Source organism: Anolis carolinensis, chromosome 1, assembly GCF_035594765.1.
Source record: "Anolis carolinensis isolate JA03-04 chromosome 1, rAnoCar3.1.pri, whole genome shotgun sequence".
NCBI classification, from domain to species: Eukaryota; Metazoa; Chordata; class Lepidosauria; order Squamata; family Dactyloidae; genus Anolis; species Anolis carolinensis.
The window spans coordinates 64,321,706-64,339,908 of record NC_085841.1 but is presented as its reverse complement, the minus strand read 5'-3'; the positions used below and the strand labels follow the sequence as shown (position 1 = coordinate 64,339,908).

The 18,203-nt window shown below is 38.7% G+C and overlaps 1 protein-coding gene across 6 annotated transcripts in view; it reads left to right on the top strand.

Annotated features, from left to right (window-relative positions):
• Positions 1-17,044, top strand: part of fam120b (family with sequence similarity 120 member B) — a 36,662-nt gene extending 19,618 nt beyond the window's left edge. For 2 of the 6 annotated variants that reach the window (XR_010004502.1, XR_010004497.1), the window contains exons 6-10: positions 120-212; positions 9,628-9,834; positions 11,075-11,183; positions 11,687-15,036; positions 15,989-17,044. Coding sequence is in view for 2 of the 6 variants with exons in the window: in XM_008124543.3 (XP_008122750.2) it covers positions 120-212; positions 9,628-9,834; positions 11,075-11,183; positions 11,687-11,815; positions 14,976-15,036; positions 15,989-16,001 (612 nt within the window). In the remaining 4 variants the exon portion in view is untranslated. Of the gene's footprint in view, positions 1-119; positions 213-9,627; positions 9,835-11,074; positions 11,184-11,686; positions 15,037-15,988 lie in introns of those variants that run through there. The other 4 variants (XR_010004503.1, XM_008124543.3, XR_010004507.1 and 1 more) reach the window with 4 other exon arrangements.
• The last annotated feature ends 1,159 nt before the right edge of the window (positions 17,045-18,203 follow it).

The following is an 18,203-nucleotide window of genomic DNA, read 5'->3' as shown; positions in this document are numbered from 1 at the left end:
ACTGACTTTCCTGGAACAAAGAATTTAGATAATGGACAAAAGTATGACTTTCTTCCATCTCCCTAGGCTGTGCTTCTATTTTATTTTTTAAAAAATGTTCTTTCTTTCTTCTCTGCTAGGTGGACAGTCTCTCCACGGAAGACTTGCATGCATTTATGGCTCAGGCTCTGTGCCTTGAGGGGAAGCCAGCTGCTCAGCTTGCAGACTTGCAGGTACAGGCATGACTCACCTGCTCATGTAATGCCAGTGAGGGTAACCCTGAGAGGAACAAATGAATGGCTTCACATCTGACCTTTTCTCTCACTCAGGGAGGTATTCAAGGATTTAGATTGGAGGGACAGGATGCCATTTGATTATTCTGGTTTATTTGTACTCTGGAGGTGCAATAAAAAGAAGGATTCTTACTTCAGTTAGTCAAGTCCCTGCTTGTTACAGAGATTCAACATGACCTGTCAAGCCCAGGATGAAGCTGTCACTTTTTGGTTGGTGACTGCTGCCACCTTCTATGTTTTTACTTGAGACAAGACCTTGCAAGGAATTTCTAGTTTTTTCCCAGTATGACTCTGTGATCAACCTCCACTGGAAGCTAGTCATAAAATCATATTGAAGGACCTAGGGATTCCTGTAGAGGTGTTCTCTCTAGAAATTTCAATGTGCTTTCAGCATGATTGGAGAAAGTTGACCATAGAATCACACTGGATGACCTAGAGATTCCTGAAGAGTAAATCCGTCAATAATTGAATCTTCAAAAGTCAAAACCACAAATGTGGAGGTACGATAAATATCAAGTGAGATCTATTCTAGAGCCACTGGTTTCCCCTCTGCTGCCTTCTTTACAACAAGAGATGCCTTTTTCTCTCAAGGAGTTGCTTGCATTTGTTTGCAAGAAAAATAGCCAAAACCCTACACTTCATTTGTTCAGATTTGGCTCAAGCCCGTATTTTCTGTGTGGCAAGAAATGAAATAGATGAGAAATTCCTAAGAGTGAGGCTTTATGGGTGAGAACGTAGCTATGAGATCACAGAATTGTAAGCTGAAACAGACCATAAGGACCATCCAGTCAAAGGAACACACAGTCAAAGCACCCCTGACAAATGGCCATCCAACCTCTGCTTAAAATCCTCAGGGAAGGAGACTCCACCATACTCCAGGGCTGCATATTCCACTGTCAAACAGTTCTTACCATCAGGAAGTTCTTCCTAATGTTTAGGTAGAATCCTTTGGACATGGCATCATGGTGGTATCTGTACTTATCTCATCGAGGCACTTCTGAACAAGGCTTTTTGAGCTGCCACCTCTAACACAATAGCAATATAAATAATAATGCTCTTGGGGTGTGGTACTGCTCCCCATCCCATTCCACGCAGTGTATCACTTTTTACCACTTCTGGTTTAAACATTAGACTGGCACTCTTCCTGCTTCCTTTTCACAAACAAGTACAGACTTTTCTGTTTCAACAGGCATTTGATGATTGATTATAAAAAGCCTGTCTCACCTAAATAATGTTCTGGCTCTTGCTAATTGTTGTGCTGGTATTAATGTGTTTAATGGCATGTGATTCAATCTGGTTTCAGTTTTTTATTGTTTAATCTATAGTTTTATATTTTTTAAATGTTAACTATCTGTTTTTAATTTGTCATAAACTGCTTCCAATCCCAAACTGAAAAGGGAAGGGCAGAATAATAATAATAGTTGTTGTTGTTATCATCATCATCATCATCATCATCATCATCATCATTTTAATTGCAGTGATGTTTCATTGGGCTTACTCAAAAAATGGAAGTGAAAGTTTCTTCATGGCTGTGTAAGACAGGTGAAAGGGAGGGACATGGGACATGAGCCCAAGGCTAGCACGCATAAGAAGAAAGTATATCTTATCATTATATGCCAATGCAGCCATTATCTTATGTCCATATCTAATTATGTCTGAATGTACCCATTTTACCTGGAGACCGTCTCTGTCCATGGCCTTTACAACCTTTGTATGAAAAGCAAAATGTAATCACAGGTTCTGTTAAATGTTTTTGGTTTTTTCATCATTGTATTGTTGGTTAATTTAAATATATATGAAGGGCATGGTTTGCTGCCGTTGTTGAGTCTGCTTTACTTGGCAAGGTGATCCAAGAGTACATTAGCATGTATATAAAACAGTGTCTGAATGTAGGGAACATTAACATTTGTATGCAACAAACTCACACAAATTCTGTGAATGAGTAAGAACTCAGAAGCATCTAAAACTGAAATGAAATGATCAGCATTTGTTTGTGTGCATCTGGTTAGAAAAGTCTTATACCAGTGAAAGTTGACTGATCTTGGAAATGTTACATTTTTTTTACTATAACTTCCAAAATCCTTTGGGCAATATGGCTAGTGATTCAAGAATTCAGGAAACAGACATCTTAGGTACCATCTACAATGCCATATAATCCAGTTTCTTAATCCAAATTATCTGCTTTGAACTGGACTCTGTGGTAGTGTTTACTCATATAATCCAGTTCAAAGCAGATAATCTGGATTCAGAAACAGGATTATATGGTAGTGTAGATCCAGCCTTAGAAAATTAACTTTCTCAATGTCTCCTGAGATTCCATTTACATTCCATCCTTTACCACTCAGCTTTATGAAGCCTAGAGAAATCACTGTTTCTGTAAATGGATTCATTGTGTCATCTTTCACAAGAAGAAATTTAGACATACACTCATACACACCCATGCCTCAATATATTACAGAAAACAGTTCATCTTTAGTTTTTCACATGTACTTTTGCGAAAAAGCATCTTGCTGAAACAAATCTTGAAAGTGTCATAGGATTTGATACTGCACCTTTTGCCTCTGAAAAACCTATGGTTCAGGCAGATTATACTGTGTTTATTTAATTATCCTGGCTTGTGATTGTGTTTTGCGGTAAACAGGGTGTGTTTTAATCTCTTACCTATTTATCAGCTTGAGGCATAAGATACTCATAAGGGAAGGAAGTTTTCGAAGTGGTTAGAACTTCTTTACCCGACAGTGACTTTTTATGGAATGTTTGGTTGCTTTGAACAAGCACCAATGGTGTTTCGAATGCTCACTTTCTTGATAGCAAGGTAGTTAAGCTGCTTGCTTGCAAGTTGCATGTTGTTTTATTTTGCATTGTTCACTGGTGTATTTACACTGGAATTCCAGGCATTGCTGTCTTTGCTTTTAGTGTCCTGCTAGTACCTGCCTGGGTCCCTCCCCCTCCAGCTAAAAATGTAACCACATTTTTACATCTACCAAATTCATCAAAGAATTTTAATTCCAAGAAAAATTAGCATTACATCTGCATAACGCAAGAGAAAAGACAAATACAATAATTAAATCAGTATGGCTCAAAGCTAAAAAAAGTGCTTCCCTTTATGGCAACAAAGGTATGCTCTCCATATAGTATAGGATCGTGCATTTCAGAAAAGTATACTGAGCAAATAAAGAGTGAATGTGAAAAGGTAACATATTTTATAGCAATACTATGAGTACTTTTCATATACTGCCCTAAACCAACTTTTGTCTGATTGACAGCCCACTGATATTTGATTTTGTCTGCTCTTTAAAAAAAAACTGCTACTGAGAATTTTGCTTTTCTTTTTTATTATGTTTATATATGTGCCTTTCTTGAATAAAAACCCCCAGTAGCGCAGCGGATTAAATCACTGAGCTACTGAACTGCTGACCAAAAGGTTGGTGGTTCGAATCTGGGAAGCGGGGTGAGCCCTAGCTTCTGCCAACCTAGCAGTTTGAAAACATGCAAATGTGAGTAGATTATTAGGTATCGCTCCGGCAGGAAGGTAACAGCACTCCATGCAGACGTGCCAGCCACATGACCTTGGAGATGTCTACGGGCAATACTGGCTCATCAGCTTAGAAATGGAGATGAGCACCAACCCCCAGAGTTGGATACAACTAGACTTAATGTCAGGGGAAAACATTTACCTTTACTATGTACCTTCATTCTGCTTGCCCGACCTACTTGATTCTTACAACTATGTGAAAAGTACCAGGACAAATATTAATTAAAATTACCCATGTACTAGGTCTTACAATATTGCTCGACATAAGCTCCAAGCAGTCTTCACCATTAACTAGGCTCAGATTGCTGAAACTTGCTGTCCAACAAGACCTGAAAGGCTGAATGATTTCCATTCCAGGATAAGTATAAGTGTTGGCAGGCTGTGCGGGATGCCCTGATATCTGGGTATGTTCAATAACTTAGAATTAGTATGAGCATTTTTCTCCCATTTTCAATTTTAGAAATATAACATATTTTATCAAGAAAGCCCTTTTCAGTCCCATATAAAACAAATATGTGGAATTAAACTGGAAAATAACAAACGCTGGGCTTTTTAAAGCCCAACTCTTTATTTGTTGTAGCAAGCTAGAACAAGAAAGAGCATTTGGGAGGGGCAGGAACATATCTTTACATACCAGAGCTCAACCAATTTCTCTCTTCTCTAATGGGTTAAATGAGATATAGCAACACTAACCAATCAATGCAATCATCTCAAAGAGTTCTGCAAAACCTTTGAATCTACCACATTATCAATAGCAAAGTTTTAAATGGATGTTTGGAAATTCCCATCATTAGAAAGTAAATACACTGCTGTTCTCTTTCAGAAACATAGCAGTGTGAGTCTGTTTCAGCATAAAGAGATCTAAAATAATCCTGTAGCACCCTTGAGACTAAATGAGAAAAATAAATGCCTAGCATAAGCTTTTGTGTGCATCTGATGAAGTGGACTGGACTTTGTGAAAGCTTATTCTAAACCTTTCTCGGCCTCAAAGGTACAATGTCTTTGTATGCTTTTCTCATTGAGTGAGTAACTTTTTCAGACATCTAAATATGTAAAGGAATAATATAGCAGTAAGTAGCTATGGATATATTCACTAACCACAAATGGAATCCAGGGACTTATTCTTCATGGTTTTTTCCCCTTCTGCTGACATAAATTATGATGAAATGATCAATACTTTAAAACTGTGTGAATGTTGATTTGACTTGATTTTCTTATACAACGTTCTTCCTTGATTTTATTCTAAGGTGAAATATTCACAGAAGGTCACTTGATAGGTCACACACACTCTCAGGACTTCATCCTATGAATGTCAGCCTCTGTTTGCATGCACATGTGAGTCCCATGGAGGCCTTCACATGACATGAGGGCTCCGTTTCCTAAGCACGTGGTATTGGAGCCCAAAGCTCATCTTCAGGAGTTGAGTGTTACCCAACTCTAAACAGATTCCAGACAGGAGATAGTAGCGGAAAGATGCAGGAAAGACAGGTGAAGAAGTGGGATGGCTGGCCATCTCACTTCCCCCTGTTTTGCCCCTGCTTTGCCCCTGCTTTGCCCCTGCTTTGCCCCTACTTTCCCCTCACCTGTCTCATGAAGTTCTCGGACTTAGAAGGAGGCAATGGCAAACTTCTTCTGAATAAATCTTGGGGGAAAAGGGAGTCCCATAAATCAAAACCGACTTGAAGGCAGGAAACAACAACAACAACTCTAGCAGGATGTTTGATCTTACTTAGTTTCTTTTTTTCCTTTTTCCTCTCCATCCTTTCCACATTTGTATTTTATAATTTTTTTTACTGATTCTGGAGTAAATGTGAGCACTTCAGATGATTACATTATGAAACACTCTGCTAGAAGACTAGCAGTTCCAGAATAGTTAGCAGCCCCTGTTAAATCTTATCCTAACTTGTAATGTCTTTGGTGCATAATGGCCTAGGTATCCAGAGTCTGGAATTTTTCCTTCAAGCCAATCTGTAAAAGATTAGATGACAAGAGAAGATAGTACTTATCTAGTTAATTGTAGCTGTTTGAGCAGCGGCCCATGCTTTTTTGTGGCAGGTGCTGCCTAGACCAGGGTGTGGGGTGCAGGAAAGAAAAGGAGTGTGAGTCCCTACATGCTCACCTGCCTCCAACTGCTCTTGTGTATGCTCCCCATACACACCTGTCTTCCTGCCCACTATTTTGCAAGACTAGGAATGGTCGTTTTCACATCTGCCTAGGTTTGTAGGTGAAAGGCCAGTGGTGAAGCTGAGGTGAATCAAGAAAATATGGACACTCTATTTAGGCCATCCTTCCACATACTGTATAAATAAGCTTCTTCATAATCATATATATACAGGCAGTCCCTGAGTTACAAACATCCAACTTACAAATGACTCATAGTTAAGAACAGGGGTGAGACAACAGAAAGTGAGAGAAATCTATCTCTCAGAAGGGAAATTCACTCCTGTAAGGATTATCATGGGGAAAAGCTGTCTCTAATGAAGTTTTATCATCAAACCTTGTTTCTAGAACAAGCCAAATTTTTGAAAATCCAAATCTCACAGGGACAGAAAGTGAGGTGAAATTTTCTGGACAGTGGCACAGGCACCAAAACAAACACCACAGGGGTGTTAAACTTTCCCTATGCTACACAAAGCAATAAAGCTTGTTCATAACTTGGGGACTGCCTGTATGTGTGTGTATACAGCAAGCATGGGCAAATATTGTCCCTCCAGATGTTTTGGACTTCAACTCCCACAATTCCCAACAGTTTGAAGTCCAAAATACCTGGTGGGCCAAAGTTTGCCCATGCCTGGTATGCACACATACATACATGCATGTATGCATGCATGCATACACATTTCTCTCTCTCTTACACACATACACACAAATATGTTTCTATCCCCTACTTCAATATGTATGATTTTAATATGCATAACTTTGACACATATAACAAGAGAATACATTTTTTTAAAAAATTCAACTTTTAACAAGGAAACATTATTGGTCAGAAGAAAATCCAAATTAAATCCAGAGGTGAAAAGGATTGAAAAAGAAGGCCCAAAGCAAACAGAACAATATACTGTATCAAATCTTGGGCCAACTCTCATGCTCATATCTCTGGGCAGTTTCAAATAGGCATTACAATGAACTTTGAATCTGTCTTGAGTGTTCACAAGACATATACCCCCAATATGTGCTGCACCACGCATCCAGCCAGAAACAGCCTATTAAGAAAACTTACTAGAAATTCTGGAATCAGCTATAGAATCCACTACAGCTGATCACCGTATATTCTATGCATTGCTGGACTCAAGACAAAAAAATGCAGAACACCCCTCAGGACAGGTCTAGCACTGAAATATTTTTTGGAGAAGAAAGTAACATACCTTGGCGGAAAGGTACCCCCCCTCCCGGAAACCATAGCACTCCCATGTGAATATCCACTTTCCTCGCTTTGTTGCCAGGTCCTGTCTTGCTCTAGTCCCCTACCGCTGACCATCAACGCATCCCACTGGAAGAAAACATTCTGCAATCAATGGATCTTTGCAGTCACAATCCCAGCCTAGAACCAGTTCTTGGGGAGATTGTGTAGGTGATCCACAGTAAACCAGTTTTCTTTAATCATGGTTTAGATGGATGTGTAGAACCATCCTCATGGAAAGGAAGGAGTTGATTTCATTTTGCAGAGCAACTTTTCTAAGACATCATGTAGTGACTAGATTTTAGTGAATATAGGTCAAAGATCAAAGGTAATGTTTAAATCAGAGAATTTACAGACTGATTGCTAATTCTCTGTGCTTTCCTGGCTCTCTCTATGGGTAAAGGTGCATATCAAAATTTGTCTGATCCTTATAGCGCACCTACAAAGAATGTTTTCAAGTCCATAATGGCAATTAACTGGCTCATATGGCAACTGATGTCACTAGTGTTGGCTTCCTCCTTTTCCCCATCTTTTCCTGGAATAGCTCTCAGATTTCCTTCATTACATGACAAAACTGGAGTGCAGGAAACTGCTTTCTAGGTGTGCCCCCAAAACCAATTCTTTTAAACTTTGGGGATGAATTTAACTGGTTTGGGTTTGATTAATAAACATAGCCTCTATTTGTAGTGAGTTTCTTGCTCTGTTTTGATCTTTGGGTTCTTTTCAGTGGAAAACAGAAATGTAAAGTGATCTTGGGATCTTTGTTTAGGTTCAATCCAGAGCCTTGGCTTACAGTAAATATGAGTTTTGTTCAACCAAAGTATCACTTTACACAAATCTGTCCATGAAGCATGACAAATAAACCTTTCTGAGCATATAAACTGCTGATTTGTTTACTGTTAAATATTTACTATGAAGCATTAGGGCATTTAAGAACTGGTTCTTCTAGTTTTGTCCTTCCAACAGATGCTGTAGTTGGTAAGACTCCCTTCTTTTCAGACACATAGCCTTGACTAAGCAGGAAGGACTTAGCTTAAGCTTTAGTCTTTCTTTTTTTTCTTTTTTAAGAATCCATATTAAGTGTGTTTTCAAAATAAATGGTATTTTACATTCAGGCAAGCTGGAAGCATGGGAATAGCCTTAATGTTCCACAGCCTGTGGCTGGTGCTAACTCAGTGTTTAGTGATGGACACCAAATATAACCACCTTCCAGCAGCTATATTTCACCTAAAGATGCATCAGTTTTCTATTGTTTAAGGCAGTCAGTTGATTTTTAAAATACTGTATTATATTACTTTCTATTACAAGAAAACAAGAAAATACATATAGAAACAAGAAAAGAAATGGGGAAAAACTCATAGTGAGTAAGAACAAACAACAAAAAGAAAGGAATTTACATTTGACTTCTGACATTCTTAATTATGGTTATACATCTTACTATATAAAATAACCTTTCCAGCTATAAGCAGTATTCATATACTTCATTGGAATTTACAGTATTTTTCCACTGCATACAATAATCTTGCTGTTGTGGTCATATATCACACTAATCTTTCATGTTTCATCTCCATTTGATCATCTGTCAATCCAAGTAGAAACTATTCTGATTTCAATTGAATATTAACATTCAAAACCTTCTGTATCAAATTATATATTTTACTTCAAAATTTTGTATACTTCCCACAAGCCCAGAACATATGATAAACTGTCCTGGGTGTAAGAACCTAGACCCATGGATTTTATTCCTGTATTGTCTGACCAGATATCTCCAAGAACCCCACAAGCAAGATGTAAGCAATAGCACACTAACTCATTTTCTCTAGCAGCTGCTGTTCAGAACAAACCTGTTTTATTGGCTCTAACACTGCTGTTGCATTGACTGGTATAACCCAGGGTTAGGAACATAACCTTTGTTCTGTTTTTATGTCTGGGCAGAGGGTTAGCATGTGCTGTTATATTGAGTAATACACAAGTGGTCCTTCTTCTGGTCAGCAGAGAGGAAGAGAAAACATATACAAGAAAAGACAGCTACATCTGTCGGATTTGTAATTGCATTTGATTTCTGAAGAACAAACAAAACATTCCATCACCAAATGCAAAATATAAAAGTCATATAGTGTGTACTAGCTACACCCTCCTGTGGTTTCACTCCATTAGTTCATTGTAGGATTTTCTAGTCTTCAGGAATAAGAGAAAATAGTTTTGAGAAACTAATAACTGTTATTTATGTTCTATGTTATTTATTGTAATGTCGTTCACTAACATTCCTCCCAAAAATTACAATCCTGGAATAAGAGAAGAATGTCTGTAAAAATGGAAACGTTAGAAAGAAGTTCTCCATGCTGTATTGTAGCAGAAGCATGTTCAGTGCAAACAAAATGTCTAGCTTACCTTCTTTCTTACTGAACTCTCACCAGCTTGCCCAAATTGACTCAAGAGCTGTGCAGCTTGGTTCTCTCTTTGTCCGGGGCCTGTGCATACTGCTTACGGCCAACAGCGCCTGTGGTTTCCCCTTCAGAGTGGACAGTTTGATGCCCTGGCAAGTATTTGATGGGAAACTTTTTCAGCAGAAATACCAGCAGGCTCATAGAGGTTGCACTTTACATGAGCTCTTGGAGGGCAATGTAAGTATATAAGTTTATTCACAGTTGTGAGAGGAAGCATTTCATTTTTTTGCTTTAAAAAATCAAAATGCGGTATTGATTAGCTTCCTGCTAATCACTTGCACCTCTGTAGTACACTGTTTTTGGTTACAGAGGAAATGAAAATCCTCTGTTGACCATGCAGTGACCAAACTCCCCAAGAAAGTCCACATTTTAAGCTGCTGTAGACCTTAACATGAGCATTAACTGGCCAATGGAGAGCAAGGGGTAGAATGTGGCAGAGCAGAGTTCACCTGTGTACCTATCACTGAGTATATGGCAATGGCACCATCTGCTGCGACCTCCAGAGGCTCACCAGCAGATCCTGAAGGAGGCTTCTTACTGTATATCCAGCTGTAGGAACATATGGATGATGTTCTACCTATGCACATCACCCAGCAATAGCTAGTAAACGGTCCTGGGGAGGGGCTATAGTAACTTTAAAGACAGGGTAGGGAAGGGGATAGGGAGAGGTGTCATTTATATGTCTGTGCCGAACATTATAACATATCTCTTGGTCCAGGATTGTGAGATTGTGAACTATATATTTTTACTTGTCGTAGCTAGTAAAGGGAATTTATCTGACTTTCTTATCTCTCCACCACCCATAGATGAAAAACCATCTTGCCAAATAGAAAAGAGGGACAGTGCTGTGTCTTCTGTTACTGCAATAATAAATCATATTATAGACATGATCCTCTACATAATCATATGAAACATTACAAAACAATAATAATACAGTAATAAACAAACCAAGGTTTATGAAGCCATGGCAAAGCAATATGGCTGCACACCACAATTTATTCTCCACTTTCTCCACACATATATAGAGTGAGTGGGAAGCAAAAGCCAATAAATACATCTAGTCTAAACTATGTTTTGTCTGGTCTGCATATTTGGGAACTCAGACTTGGGACTGAATTCTTAATTAAGTTTGGTGTGAATTGGCTGAATTTGAAGAACCATACCTGTCTTTACGACCCTATCAAATAACTACGATAATCTGAGTAGGGCCTTCTCTCTGTTCCACCTCAAGTGCTTGTGGTAGGAACGAGGGAGAGGGCCTTTTCGATGGCTGCTCCCAAACTTTGGAACTCCCTCCCAAGAGAAACCAGGATGGCCTTTCATAATAACAATAGTAGAATGTTTCAAGGCTGTCGAGGCAGCTTGTCTCAACAAGATGAAGAATTTGCCTCTGTACCCATTATCTCCTTGTCTACAGAAATCGTGGCTCACCAAGTTCCAGAATCTGATGTCTCTTATTTGCAAAGCATGTGCAGCAAAAGGCAGAAACATCCAGAACAGACAGCGACTGACTAGCTCAATGACAGGTAGGTATCATGTGAGTTCTTTGGCAAGCCCAGTATATTGACAATATTTATTACCCCCTTTGCAGGAATCAAATGGCCTCCAATGCTTGCCAAAAGATCTAGTGATTTCTGGTTAAAAGAAATAATTTAGGGCAAAAGTTTGCCAGTTATGATGTTTAAAGGAACATGGTGCAATTATAGTTGCTGTGTAAGCTGTGTGTTGATACAGATACAACTGGGATTAAGGGGTACATGGAAGATGATGTGAATACTCTTCCATGTCATAAATAACACGCATTCTGCATAGATACATGGGAAACCTCTACTGGAACTTTATGCAGGAAAATAGACATCTGTGTTTGTGTAAAATAGAACAGTGTACATAAAATGTGTGCTTGATTTTCTCCACACAAACGTTTTATGTCTGGCTCAAAGCATGTCCCACATTTTCCTGGGAAACTGCAAAATGAGAATTTTGGTGGTTGTTTGGACTGCCATTTCAAGGGAAGGAAATTCTTTTTCAGGGAGACAAGAAGGAGCGGAAGGTTCACACTTTCCAAATCGAGGCAGAGCTCACACTTATCCTTACTCTCGTCACCACCAAAACAGGGAAAAGCAATGGAGGGGCCCTTCATCTGAATCTCATTATCCAGGTAAAAGTAACCTCTTACAAGATCGTGTTGTTTTATGGGGTGAAGTTAAGAAAAACATGAATTATACATTTATATCCAACTGAATCACTTCATGGTGCAATACTGGTTGCATGAGAATTTCAAATGTGTTTCGATTGTTGGAGCCAGTTTGGTGTAACAGTTTCACTATGACTCTGGGTTGGAATCCCTGCTTGGCCATGGAGACCCATTGGATGTCCTTAGAAACATCACATTCACTCAGCCTCTAAGGAAGACAATGGCAATCCCCCTTTAAACAAATCTTGCCAAGAAAGTTCTACAATAGGGTTATTTTCAGGTAGAAATTGATTTAAAAGTAAACACAACAACAACATAGGCAGTATCCTTCTACAAGTGGTTTCCCCATTTTCACAACGTCACAATCCAGCTGAATTATGATAGCAAGGACTTTCACTTTACTAACATTAAACTGAATTTGGGATAAGGTGAGGATCACTGTCTCCTTCAGCTACTAAAAAAAGTTAATTAAACCTATTGCTCTTTGAGAAGACATGGGTCCCTTCTATACTGCCATATAATCCAGATTATCAAAGCAGATAATCCACATTATCTGCTTTAAACTGGGTTATATGAATCTACACTGCTATATAATCCAGTTTAAAACAGATAATCTGGATTGTATATGGCAGTTTAGAAGGGGCCTTAAACTCCTTAAAGGGTTGAACCTAGATGGACTTAGGTTTAGAATAGACTCAGTGAAATCAATAAAACTTATAACTGCCTTTAATCCTAGTGTTGACAGCAAGTCTACCCTAAATATGATTAAACTTGGTTCCACTCCAACAACATTTTATAATAATGGTAGAAGTAAGCACTCACACCAATGGAAAACATTCCCTTATTTTCTACGCTTTCCTCACAAATATATGTGAACTGCCCCTGTTTGAACAGAAGCTTTCTGTGTTTGTTTTCTTTCAAATTCTTAAAGAATTTCAGTGGCCTGCTGCTGATAGCCTGTAGTTTTAGATTCTAATTTGTACCCCCAATTTAATAAAGTACGACTGAGCTTTTGTGCAGGATTTCTCTGTAATGGTTCTTGGACATACTTGAAAGTGAGCTTACAATTGCAGGAAAGGCTTTTTGTCTTTCAAGCCTGTTTCAATGAGACAATTAAAATATCACGCTTAATTGTCTGTAATTTTCCTCCATGTCTCCGCCACAGTTTGGCAACCCTATATTAATCCTCTTGTAAACACAAGGCTTAGAGCACGTGTTCATTTAGCAACTGGAAAAACAGAAGTTTAATTCTCCATTTTAAACAAATGACCTTCTAACCCAGTCTTGCACATGGCCAATTTTTACATAATATAGAAGGATTATATCAACAGACTTGGCCAAGCTTTTTCAGAGTATAGAATGAAAAGGGCAGCACAACCAATATTTTTGTGCTCCCTGAGGTTTTCTGGGAAGATGCTGAGTTTCCTTCCTGGAAAGAGGGACATCGTACCTCCTGCTTATTCACTTGGAAGAAGTGACAGAAACAACTAACTATCTGCACATTCAACTTGTTTCAGGCCCCATCTGCACTGCCATATAATGCAGTTCCATAATGCAGTTTAACTGCATTGAACTGCATTATATGGCAGTGTAGACTCATAAAATTCAGTTCAATGTAGTTAAAATGCATTATGAAACTGCATTATATAGCAGACTTCAGACTCTACTCAGCATCACAGCAGGCACTGTGAAAAGAAAACTCATCATCATTTATTTATTTATTTTCTTATTTCCATCATTTCTATGCCTCCCTTCTCACCCAAAGGGACTGAGGGCGGCTCACAGTTTGGCAAGATTCAATGCCAATATACAATACAAAAGATAAAACATAAGCAATTAAAGCAATTAAACAGTTTAGCATAATACAATAAATACATTTAAAACAATACAATATAAAACACACACAATTCACACACTCTCAAGTGCTCCACCTATGGACTTTATTTCACCTTGTAAGTGAGGCAACCCCTAAAAATGACCAGCTAAAAGCTGTACAGGCAGAGCTGAGTTGACAAAGGACTTTACTGCATCCTGTGGCATTCACACAACCACTGATTCCAGGAATGTAATGCGACAGTCATCCTTGTTATCCTACCTGTTCTTACTTCCACAACCACAATGCTTCACAGTTCCATAAATCCCATGGCTGGATTTCCTGTTGGTAAGGCAAATCCTTCCTCCCACAGTTTCATACCTTTTAATTCTTCTTAAAAGGAACTTTGCAGTTTCACAAAGTTACTTTGAAAAAAACTTCCTGTTTTCATTACAGGGTAAAGGAATGGGGGAGAGCTGGGAAATCCTGCCTCCTGATGTCATTTCTGTGCCAACTTGCTGGCATAGAAGTACCTGGAGATGATCACACAGCTGAGTCCCAAGACCATGGTGCTATTAATGCATTTTTTCTGTGAAAAGTAAGAGGCAGTTGTGTAGCATGGAAGTGTCAGATTAGTAATCTGTAGTACACCATATTTGTTTGCCCCTCCATGCAATTAAATCCAAAGTAGGTGTGTTCTTTGGAGCCCCCAGTGGCACAGCGTGTTAAAGTGCTGAGCTGCTCTGCTTGGGAACCGAAAGGTCGCAGGTTCAAATCCAGGGAGCAGAGTGAGCACCTGCTGTTAGCCCCAGCTTCTGCCAACCTAGCAGTTCAAAAACATGCAATTGTGAATAGATCAATAGATACCCCTTTGGCAGGAAGGTAATGGCGCTCCATGCAGTCATGACGGCCTCATGACCTTGGAGGTGCCTATGGACAACGCCGGCTCTTCGGCTTAGAAATGGAGATGAGCACCAACCCCCAGAGTCGAACACAACTGGACTTAATGTCAGGTTAAAAACCTTTACTTAGATGTGTTCCTGGACAGTACCTCTTCAATAGAAAATTTGTGATCAGAGGTGAAAAAACCTGGAAAAACTAGGAATCGGAACCTATGCCACAAAAGGAAGAGTAGTTAAATATATTTCAGTAAATGTTTTATTCAACACTATAAATATACACAGGAAAAATAAACCCAGGAATTATTTTAATGGAATATATGTTACTGAAATAAACTAAAATAATTTTCACATCATTAGAAAAAGGAAGATTGTCATTCTGGTATCTCAACACTTCTTTTCCACCCCTCAGGTTTAGGATACAGATCAAGACATCAGCCATCAAGGGGACAAAGATTCCAGCTTGCACCTCGGTAAATAGCTAGAATAGAAAATAACAGAAGCAGGAAGTGAATGTATTTGTTTCATTATAAGATCCAAAATGATGTTGTTTAGAATTTTAGACATATTTCTAAAAGAATGGCTTGATTCATTATTTCCTTTTCTTCATTTCTATTTGCATCTTGCTTAATCATAAACTAAGGTATGAGAATGCTGCTATATCTGCACCAAGGGTTCCCATCATCTGATGCTTCCAGCTTTGTTCTGCCACATATGACAGCAAGCATGGAGGGCCCATTCCCATGGAAAAATCAGTCTAGAGAATTGTTGCTGCAGTCACATAAGTTTGAATGCATCTACACTGTAGAATTAATGCAGATTGACAACACTAACTGCCATGGCTTAATGGTATGAAATCATGAGAGTTGTAGATTTACAAGGTCTTTAGCCTTCTCCACTAAAGAGTGTGGGCGCCTCACCAAATTACAAATCCCAAGGATTCCATAGGATTGAAACATGGCAGTTAAAGTGATGTCAAACTGCATTGATTCTACAGTGTAGCTGCAGCTCTTTTGTTGCCATCAACTGGGTTTTAGTTGCCATCATCAACTGGGTTTCAACTTATGGCAACCCTATACATGAGAGACCATTAAAACTTCCTGCTGTCAACAGCCCTGTTGAGATTCTTGCAAACTTAGGCCTGTGGTTTCCTTGGTGCTGTCTAGTTTTAATACATTAAATTGGTCTTGTCTGTATTCTTTCACTACCAAGTTATTTACAGTGGTAGGAGAGGCTCACTCTTCTAAGTTAGTTCTAAGTTATTGTACGAAACACACACAGTTACGTTCTTGTTCTGTATAGTTATGCATTATTTTCAAGACCTTTTCTTTTTTCTCTCTCTCTCTCTATATATATACATATACTGTATATATATCCATATGGTTTCTTCATTTTTGCCTTATCATAGCTTATTTCTGTTTGTAGATGGCCCAGATGACTTATCCATGGAATGGAAAGAAGATAAGGAGTTCTCATTGTGTATGAAAAAGTAATGATTAAAAGTAATAAACTAGTTTATTTTGTAGAAAGAATGGCTAGGCACAATATAATTTTTAAATATCAGTTATGCTTTGATCTTGATGTTATGTTTTGATGCTTTAAAGTGTGTGTGTGTGTGTGTGTGTGTGCGTGCGTGTGCGTGTGTGTGTGTATACGTGTATACACATAGGGAGAAAAAACTACAAAACTCACAAAAATTAAAGACATTTTATTTATTTCATGCCAAAAACATTGCATAGCATGTGTAAAGCAATGCTTTCGGGTTAGAAAGATGAGCCATTTACAAAAATCATTGCCCAGGGGACGCCCAACTGTATTTACTCAGTCTTCAAGAAGGCTCTTTCCGTGTCCCCTATTAAAAACAATAATATAATAAGAAAACAGCCCAAAATTCATAAACGTAAAAAAAACCTAATCACTATCATAAACACAGAGAAAAAACCCTAAAATCTACTAATGTTAGGTGATTTTAAAAAAGACTTCCAGCTTCCCAGTTGGTGATTATAAGTATCAAATACAAGTAGTCCTCAAATTACAAACAAAATAGGTACAGTAGGTTTTTCAATATCATACTCTTGGAAAACAAATATGTTTGTTCCACAGCTTACTCCTTAAGCTAGCTCATTGCTCTTGGCTGCTCTGGATGAGCTTGCTTTAACACGATTTTGGAAATAAGACTGAATTGAAACAAGATTGAGTTATGAAATTATAATGGTGATTACAGCAGACTCTCCACATTTGCAGATTTGACTTTTGCAGTTTGATTATTCACAGATTTGATTAAAATGTTTTGGAATACGTATTTTGATCCTCCAGTGACTGTGGTCAACTTGCAGCAAAGGCCATGCTGAAGAACCCAGAGATCCCTAGAGAGCATATTCTCTATTTGTAGGTCTTCCCGTGAGGAAGATGACTATAGTTATGCGGTAGGATCTAAAGATTCTTAAGTGTTCTCTGTATTAAAAAATGGTTTGCTTTTAATTCTTAGGGTTTTGTTTTTGGTTTTTTTTGTTGTTTTTTTACTTTCATGGGGGTCTGGGGATCCTAATCCCAGCAAATGTGAAGGGCTAACTGTGGTACGCTTTCCTTTGCCTCAGACGGTCAAATGTTTTAGGTTGTTAGGGCTATAGCTATGGGTGGGAGGAAAGCAAAAGGAAGATTCTTGAAATATTCAATTTGTCCCTGGACAGATAGAAATTCTTGTTTGGGGCGATGCTCTAATTTGATCTCTCCTGGTACCCAAGAAACAGGACCCAAGAAAGACATGTTAATATAGTATACTTAATTCTGTCGATAGTCATCATTTTGTTAAGATGGTGTTGGACATCAAGGTGTAGTAATGGCTGCATTCACTTCTGCATGTCACAATTGACATAAAGGAGTACTTAACAAGTGCAAATCCCAGCCCTGGACTTCTGTCATTGCCTTGAAGAGGCACATAATTTTGTGTCATCATACACATCCAACCCCACGGTTACCAAGGAGCGAAGACAGGTTTTGCATCTGGGAATGGCTGCTTTTGTGATTGGACCATGTCATTGAAAATGATTGGACCATGATTGCAAATTGTACCAACAAAGTGACTGTGACTGCTTAAGAACCGATCTTGGGAAAGGCTCTGCTTAGACATTTTGAATTCCTTTCTATGGTTCCTGGAAAGTGCAGCTGGCCCAGGGTCTTTATCTCGAAAAGCGAAAGGATCATTCCCCTTTTGCAGCAGCGCTTCCACTTACTGGGGCCTACCAGTAGCAATTTGCAACAATAGAGGAACAAAGCTGCCATTTGACCTAGAATACAATTTTCAACTAATTAATAAAGTGACCATTAGAGCCCAAGGGGATAATAACAGGAGTAAGAGCAAATTACTGTGCTAACTAATGCTTGTTAAGGGGGTGCAAAGGAGAAACGGTCATTGTATTGCAAATGTCTTGAGGCTCTATTCTTTTTTCCCTCTTTACCACCCTCCTCCACCTAATACTCTTAAAGTGCTCCCACTCAACACTTGCTCCTTGTAGGACCCTTGCAAACATGTAAGAATTAGCCCTTCAAAGATCAATCAGGATCTAATTGTTGCTAACAAAGTGCCACCTGGTGAGAACTGTTACAATATACCTTCATTACAAAGCATTCAGTCTCCGAG